Source organism: Camponotus floridanus, unplaced genomic scaffold, assembly GCF_003227725.1.
Source record: "Camponotus floridanus strain SB8 unplaced genomic scaffold, Cflo_v7.5 scaffold23, whole genome shotgun sequence".
In the NCBI taxonomy this organism is placed as follows: Eukaryota; Metazoa; Arthropoda; class Insecta; order Hymenoptera; family Formicidae; genus Camponotus; species Camponotus floridanus.
Window position 1 is genome coordinate 1,666,421 of NW_020229359.1, and position 9,179 is coordinate 1,675,599.

The 9,179-nt window shown below is 30.6% G+C and overlaps 1 protein-coding gene across 1 annotated transcript; it reads left to right on the top strand.

The window, feature by feature from the left end:
- Positions 1 to 225: 225 nt before the first annotated feature.
- On the top strand, positions 226 to 7,644 carry LOC105255620 (Usher syndrome type-1G protein homolog). The gene is made up of 7 exons (XM_011265022.3): positions 226 to 493; positions 2,854 to 2,997; positions 4,943 to 5,215; positions 5,456 to 5,726; positions 5,986 to 6,294; positions 6,929 to 7,130; positions 7,324 to 7,644. The coding sequence occupies exons 1-7, from the start codon at positions 471 to 473 to the stop codon at positions 7,569 to 7,571; spliced, it is 1,470 nt and encodes a 489-aa protein (XP_011263324.1). The 5' UTR covers positions 226 to 470; the 3' UTR covers positions 7,572 to 7,644.
- The last annotated feature ends 1,535 nt before the right edge of the window (positions 7,645 to 9,179 follow it).

Sequence of the window (9,179 nt, forward strand, 5' to 3'; positions counted from 1 at the left end):
CGTCATAAAGTTTACGAGAAGAGTATTAAAGTGAAACTTTTCTCGTGCAAATAATTTGAATAATTAAATCCGAGCCGTTCATTGTGACTCATGTGTAGTTGCACGAAAGGAATTTCAGGTGGCGGATGATGCCCCCCGAACAGCGCAGGTGGCAAATCGTCTGGAGTATCGCGCGAGCGAGAGAGGTAAAGTTGTCGGATCAGCAGAGCGAAACGTGATAGCCGAAGGATGGAGAACGAGAGGGAGGCCACAGTCTGGCGGCCCAGGTGTAACTTGCCGCTCGCTCGAACAGTACATTGCCGGACGCAATACTCGGCACGACGCTTCACCTAGATGCTATATCGTTTCGCATCGCCATACTGTTTTTTTTTTATTTTCCTCGATTCGCGAAAAACGCGCGCTGTTATTTCAAATTACGAACAATGTTATCTGGATAGCCGGATCCGCGAAATAACGAACGGACACGCGAAATGTCATTCGAGCGATTTCATAAGTGAGTGAGATCTCTTTTTATGTTTTCTTTTTTTTTCAGAATTTGTGTACGTGTGTGTATGCAGAATTGCATATCGAGAATGTGCTTCTTCTCTCTTTCTCCCTCTCTCTCCCTCTTTCTCCCTCTTTTTCTCCGCCCTCCCTTCCTCGCTGTCTCTTTCCTTCTTTCTCTCTTTCTCTCCTCTTCTTCTCTGCTCCTGTTTTATATACACGCGCTTCCACGTAGGACTTGTCCTGAGGTCCGGAAAGTGAAGAGAGAAATGTCGTGGAACAAGTACTCGCCTCGCGATTGAAAAAAAATCTCCGAGTCTGACTATGCGCTGATCGTGCGAAGCAATTCGATAATACAAAGAGAAACAGAACGATTAAGTACATCGAAAGTTATAAACGCAATATTAAATTTGCGAGTTAGATAGATCTTCGAATATATAATCAAATTTTTCCTTTAACAATTTGTTTTATTATTTTTATATTAAAAATTTAATATTTAAATGTCAATTGATTAAGAAAAAATTTGATAGTTTAACTATTACAATAAATACGAATTAAAATTTATGTTACATCTTGAAATATTTTTTACATTATACATAATTGGCGATTTACATAAATATTAATTAAATAATTTATCCAAAAGCAATTATAATATATAATCAATAATAATAAGATCTATCCTATACTTTAATAAAATTGTATCAAGGTGTAGTAAATAATTGGGATGGAATGAGAGAAGATATTAAAAAAAATTCATATCTTTCTTGACATTCATAATTATTATGATGTGTAATAAGTTGTTTTAAAATAGAGATACATTTCAGCAAAACACGATAATTAATATATTATACCTTAACAACGTTTATATTAATATTAAACAAATAAAAAGGACGATAATAATCTCAAATAATGCACAGGATTTATTAAATAAAGATACGCTTAATTAAAAATAATAAATTTCGAATATAGTTATCTCTACAAATGCATAATAATCGTGATCATGGACTGTTTTATTATAACATCGTGTGCATCGACAGAGCGCGTGCGGAATTTATGCGAAGAACTCTTATTTCATTCATCAGGAAAATTTATCGTTCAGATCAGATGTAGAAATTCCAAGCGTTTCTATCAATTTTTACTCGCAACGAACAGTACTATGCATCACATGACTAATGTATTAATTTTACAAACAATATACGGCACGAAAAATTATTACGACATATCTTATCGAATTTAGAGTTATCTTCTTAATGAAACTTTTTGTCTACAAAAGTGTTTCTTTTTAAAACTTTTCAATTTTCAATATTTAATTTAAATAAATGAAATATTATAATAAATATGTGTGAATATTAATCAAATTTAATATTATTTAATCTCAATAAAGTTTGTGAAATTAATTTCGATTATTGGATCTTGCAAAATAACATACACAAAATAATAAGAACGTAAAATTTTTATGAAAAAATGTGCTTTAAGCATTTATAATTTTGAGGAATTAATATCAAAGAACATGAATACCAAGATATATTACACACACACACGCACGCGCGCGCTCGCGCGCACACACACACACACACACACATATATATAATTTTAGTTTGTTACTTCATACTTCTTTATTACGATATTATAATTGCAACCCGAGATCATTAATGTTATAATTTATATTGATGAAGTTATAATTAATGAAGTACTTCTTCCCCAGGAAATAATACCTACTCGCTAATGCGTTAAAATAGTTTTTTGTGAACATCGGTAAATTGAAAGTACCTATTATCTTCGCAAATCGCATATATTTGCCTCAACCAAATTTCCTTAATTGAAAAGGAAAAAAAATTACTCATGTAAAATGCAAGCAGCTTAAGTGGTAATTAAAATATCACGAGCAACATGCCGCGAATAATTAGGTGTTAAGAAACATGGATATGCATATTTCGCGGAGTTGTTTCTGTTCATGATAAAATCCGCGATTTTTCCTTAAGAAACGTGATGATAATTAAAGTAACAACATAGTTTAAATCAGATAAGACTGCGATAGATTGCACGGTAACAAAAGTTCACGATATCATATTTTGAAACGTAAAAACATGTCAATTATAATTTTATAATAATTATATAATTATTAATTATAATATTATAATTATAAAATAATAATTATACAATATGTACAATAAATATACATATAACTTGATGATTAAAAATTATAAACATCAATAGATATCGTATTTTCATTTTCTTGCAGATATAATTTTTTATAAATCTTAATATTTGATGTTTAATACAGCTGCGAACTTAAGAAATTGAATTAACAATAAGAACACTTGATCGAACAAAAGAACGATATAATGCATAGACTTCTCTTTGTCAAAGGGCCGCTCGAGAAGGAGCATTGGACGTTCTGAAAGAAGCTACGAGAAAGGATTGTAATGCGCGAGATGAAGGAGGAATGACTCCAACATTATGGGCAGCCTTCGAAGGTCACATAGATGCCCTGAGATTGCTGGTCACCAGGGGGTATGCAAGCTTAATATTTTTTTTTATATTATAATTATGAATAAATGTGATCAACATCATATTTTACATTGATAAGTAATGCATGTAGCAAGATATTCGCATCTGATTGCGCGTAACATATTTGATTATTGCAACTTATTGCAAACCAAGTGTATAAGATTAACATTTCTCTCGTATTGTGATAAACGAAAATAAAATAATAAATATCCTGCATCAACGATTACATTATAAGTTGCGAAATCGAAGCAGAATATATTCAGCCGAACATACGTATATAACTTTGTGTTTTATCCACTTATACGAAACACAAGTACCTATCAAGCACGAGGTCGTCGTGCCCCATGAACACGACAGCCCCACTAATATATAGTGCTTTATAATTAATATTTTACTTCAAGCAGTGCTCAACGAACATGTGGGGACCTTCCGTTCAAGCTCCAAAATATAGAAAAGTTCCTCGACAAGATAGTTCCTCGATTATAGAAAAGTTTCCGTTTATCACGAACATTAATCAGAAAATACGAGTAGAATGAATTCTATCTACACAAACGAATTTTAACAATATCCTCGACAATATAATTACTTTTATATTATATTTTTATATTATATTTTCTACTATATATTTTCTAGAGAGAGTGTGCATTATACAGCAACAAAAATGACAATTCAATTTGCATTGTTTCTGAAAATTCCGTCAGCGAATCTTCAGCCCTATTATTACCTGCATGATAATATACATGCGGAACCGGAAGCACGCATTGCAGGTGTCCATCGAATGTACGATGGCGGAAACCACAATGAAAAACAATACAACCCATATCCGATAAAACAAGCCGCAGCAAACCTTATACATTCGTGATCTGAAAATTCTCGCATTTGTTTACGACAATCCGATTGAACAAACGACCGATCATCGTAAAATTTCGAACTGCGACTTTCTATGACATTCCGAGCAATCTTGACATTTTCAAGAGATTAAATAACTAAAAAGCTAAGAGATAACAATATTCCCGGGGATATATGTAAAAATATTTGTACAAATATCTCATAAATAAAAAATACATACAAATAGACGAACAAATAAATATACACCATTCGTGAGATGAAATCGATCATTGAAATTTATCTCGTTTTGGAAGCGAATCGATCGCCAAAAAAATTTCGGGAAATCCATACCATCCAGAAACTTTTAATATAATCCCAATAGATCCCTGAAAATTTAATAAATATAATGAATAAATATAATTTGTAATATCAAACCAATATAAAACAAAACATATCTCAATATTGACTTCTAACATAATAGCACAAATAAATATTTCTATTATATTTATTCGCGTCATTTACAATTATGAAATGAAAAAGTTAATACTTTTCCGGAATAATTACTACAAGTTACCTCTTTCTTTTGATTTTTGGATAATTCAAAACAATCCATAAGATTTCATGAAGTCGTAAGCATCCGAATATTTTAAAATTTCTTATCAAGAGATCGATGCTAACAAATGTGCAAAAAGAAATACGTACGCGGGTACAAGTTTTCAAAAATTATTTCAATAACAATAACAATGTTAAAGAGAAACTTTAATAATATTTTATAGAAACTAATTTTTTTTAATGTATTCGTCTTTGTGTGAAATTTTATAAATTTCAACATTTCTCTAATTTGAACACATACATTAACGCGTACATATATAAAATAATAGAATTTATTAATTTTCTAGAAGATGTTTCCTATTCCTTTTTTATGATGTGCTAAATATATATTTTAATATATATATATATATATATATATATATATATATATTAAATATAATATATGTTTAATATATATTTATTATATTATTGTTTATTAAATTTATTTATATTTTACATGCTTTTTTTTCTCAAATCTGAAGAATTTATCTCGTATTCATTTCGTCATAATGTAATAATTTTATCATAGAGGTGATCCGGACAAGACTGATTATTTCGGTAATACATGCCTGCATCTGGCAGCAGCGAGAGGTCACGAATTCTGTGTGAAATTCTTGGTGAAATTTGGTTGCAATATTTGGTCATTGGACATTGATCGACACTCCGCCCGAGAACTTGCAGCGATAAATGGTTGCGAGAGAATTTTGCAATTCCTAGACCTCGCCCAGGCCGATCAAGAATTGAATAGTCGTAAGAAAAGTCGTCTGCTCCGGGAAAAAGCGGAGAAAGATGCGGAGAAAAGGTATATATAATTGCGAAATAATCATTAATCCCCGATTAAATAATCCCGATCTTTATGACAATCTCGAATGAAAAAGTAATCAGTAATATTAAAAAAATATATATAACTATATTATATTTATCCGATTACAGAAATAATCAGAGATGATTTTTCGATTGCTTATTATTTTCGTTACAAATTTTCTATTTTAAATATATAGATATTTCAATACTAATCATATAAAAATATCTCTCTGTTTAGATTGAAAGAGTACATGAAAAAACAAAAGTTGGCTGAAATTAGAGCGGAAAAGGAACAGAAGAAACTCATAAAGAATCGCGCTAGATCGGACTCCGAGGCGATGAATGAATTGAATTCTCAACGCTCTGGCGTATTGACCTTTAAAGGCCGAATTAAACCTTCGCCGACATTTAGCGATATCGTCGGTACCACTACGAAGAGACAGCACGGCAGTACGGTATGTCGGAAAGCGTTAGCGAAGAAAGCCGCCAGCGACTTCAAGGTCGTAGAGGTAAAAAAAAATAATTTAATTTTTTACAACTCCAAGAAAAAAATTAAAAATAATATAAAATTAATTTTTACAATCCTATCTTTTGACATAACAATAAAATAAAAAAAATTACAAATGCATATTTTAAAATCTTTGAGTGATAATTTCTTTTTGCTTAATTTAATGATGAAAAATAGATTTAAATTTAATAAATTTAAATTAAGTCGATATAACATTCCAATTATAATATTGTATGTGCGTAATATGTCTATTATTGTAGGTTGAGATGAATGGAAAGAAATCTATTCGAAGTCTGACTGGTGTTCGACGGGATTCTGAAGTTATGTACGTAGGCACATACGATACTGAATCTCAACATATAGGCAGAAGAGGGAAGATCTCTGATGTATGGGGTACTCTGAGCAAATCTCAGAGCACACCCGATCTCTTAGGTGAAAGGATATATGATGAGGAGGAGGAAAATAGAGAGGAAGAGAATTTGAACATTGCAAAAGACACTGCTTTTCTTCAAGAACCGGCCAGCATTTTCAATCGACCTGGATTCGGTTCGGTGGCTTTCAGAAGGGCGGTTAGTTTTATTTATACTTATAAATCATAATTTTATTTAGAATAATTCTGAGACCTCTTGCTTCTCTGGTAAAATTAATATTAATTGTAAGCTGAAAAAAATCATGAACGAAAAAACTACTTTTTACAGTTTTAGCTATATGAATAGATGTTTTCTTTTCTTCTCCTTAAATATCTCAGCTCTGATATATTTTCCCTATTACTCTACATCATAAAGATTTATATAATATACGCAACATTTATTTGCAATTATTTTAATACGCTTCTTCACATTGTAATAATAATCTTCATCTCAAATGTAACTAACTCTTTTCACACGACTATCTTTGCTATAAAAGTTTAACCTGTAAAAATCGATATATTTTAATATTATGCCATTGTTTTCTTTCACAACGAAATGAACTATTATTTATTCTATTTGAATAGTGATTCAAGAGGAATAACAAAATATGAAATATAAAAATCGCACTTTTTTAAACGAATACATTATAGAAATGCAAATATTTATCATATGCAACAAATTAAACAATTATACAACAAATAAATTAAAAATATTATTTAATCATAAAGTGGCAAGAAAAAACTAATTAATTTGTTCGACATTGATTGTATTAGAATCGTCGTTTTATTGACAGATAACATCTACGCTGGACAACTTGCCGGTCACGCAGATGGACGTTCAATTACAAAACAGTAATCTTTCTGGAAACGGTTCTATAAATGGGTCCATAAATAGTAACAAATTTAGTCCAAATGGACATAATGAAGAGATCAGTATCGGAAGTGCTGGCAGTTTGGCTCGCAGGCAAAGTTCGTGGGATGAGGATCTGCTTTCAGGCAAGTTGAATGAAATTTTACAGTGTACAATAAGAATATACAATACGATGGTCTCTTCATAGATGATCTGTAAAATAGATGTTCTGTAAAAAAAACGATATGATACTCGATTATCTTATCTTTCTTCGCTCTTCCTGCGTCTTATTCGCAAGAACGGGATATCACATTGTGTATTAAATTGATCTGTGAACAGAAAGTGAAGAGACGGACGAGGAATGGACACCTTTGCAGAGATTTTTAGTCGCCAATAATCTCACATCCATACAGTCTATCCTGGAATCAGAGCAAATCGATCTGGAAGCTCTAATGCTGCTCACCGAAACTGACATAGCAGCCCTTAAACTTCCGCTCGGTCCTAGACGGAAACTCACTAATGCAATCGCAAACCGGAAACGAGCACTAAGCATGCCGGAGAGTATTATCAAGGACAGTAGATTATAAGCAAAGTATGTTTCATTAGCCATAGAGAATATTATTGTTGTCGATGAAATTATCCGTCCATCTACAAATGTATGACAAATAATTATTGATTTATACAAAAATTGAAATTAAAATTCTAAATATAGGATATTAAAAAATTTTACAAAAATTTATCAGACAAATCATTAAAAAAGAGAAAAAATTAATTATTAAAATTATTATTCAATTACTTGATCATACATTGGTAGCGCTATATTATATATTTATCAATATATTTGTATAATTTTTATCATATATCAGGATAATCTCTTAATATCGAACTTCTTCGTGTGCCTTGTAGTTTTTATAGTTTTATTAGTTTATTAGTTTTGTTAGTTTTTATATCTTTATGTACTATCAACATATTTTTTTTCACTACTACCATATATTAAGACACTAATTTTAAATAATCTTATTGAGAACTAAATTATATATGATTATAATAATCGTAAATAATCGTTAAAAAAAAGATATTGAGAATCAGAAAAAAAGGACAATCAAGTACTCAATTAGTAATAGATAAAATGGAATAGAATAGACCATAGAACAGTTTATGCCATAATAAACAAAAATTCAATACATACTGCCATAAAATATAGTACCACTGATGTTGCTAATACTCAACATCAACTTGACAGTTACTCTAGATTTTCATATATCATTATACTTGGAATCTTAAATGTTTACCATAATTAATTTAAAACTTATTATTTTTTTATATTAAATCATTAAAAAAAATCAGATATTAAAATATTATTGAGGAACTTTGCACTGTATGATAATCAAGACTTCTGCATGCTCCATCTTTTATAAATTATTTTAAAAAAATGATGATCACGCAACAATAATAATGGACAATAAATATTGATTAGTGATGATCTTTCAAATAATGACAATCTATTAAGTTACAATAATTGTGTAGTAAAATTTAGCTTTTATAATCATATCTTAAATATAAATAGGAAAGTAGTGATAATTACTAAGATATGATTTAGATTACAGTATTATATATAACTTCGTAACATTATGTATGATGCATATTATATCCACAAATAGCACAAGATGTACATCTTGCTGTACAAAATGAATGTGTGACAACAAAAAATGTACAAAAACGAACATATAACAATAAACAAGATGTATATATGCAAACATAATAATCTGTATTCACACAGACAGAAAAAAATCATAACGTGGGCAAGAAAACGACCACGACGAGTTTCTTTCTCTCGTGTGATTTATTTGTAAATGATTATCTTACAAACAAGAGGCGCAAAAATATACAAGCTTCTTATGTTCGCAAGAAAGTAACAGCACCATTTCACGCCTTGTTATGAACACGCGTCCAATCAAGGCGTTATATTCGTGCAAGAGTCTCACGTACACTCATTCTCGCAAAAGTACACCAATGCAACTTGCAGTAATGTGCACTGGAATAATAAAGGAAGCAAAGAAGAATACGCTCGTAAAAAATTTTTTGGTGCTTTTACGTTCGTCAAACGCATGTTTATGCGTTTCTTTGCGTCACGAATGTACGAAATACAGTATAATTATGAAGAATATAATACACAAGTGATTCCTCCTCACTCT

Bases quoted from the DNA above. Each gene is read 5' to 3' on its own strand.
- LOC105255620 (XM_011265022.3), top strand. From the start codon at position 471: ATGTCATTCGAGCGATTTCATAA. The intron at 6,295-6,928 runs GTTAGTTTTATT...TTTTATTGACAG, and splicing joins CGGTGGCTTTCAGAAGGGCG to ATAACATCTACGCTGGACAA. The intron at 7,131-7,323 runs GCAAGTTGAATG...ATCTGTGAACAG, and splicing joins GGATGAGGATCTGCTTTCAG to AAAGTGAAGAGACGGACGAG.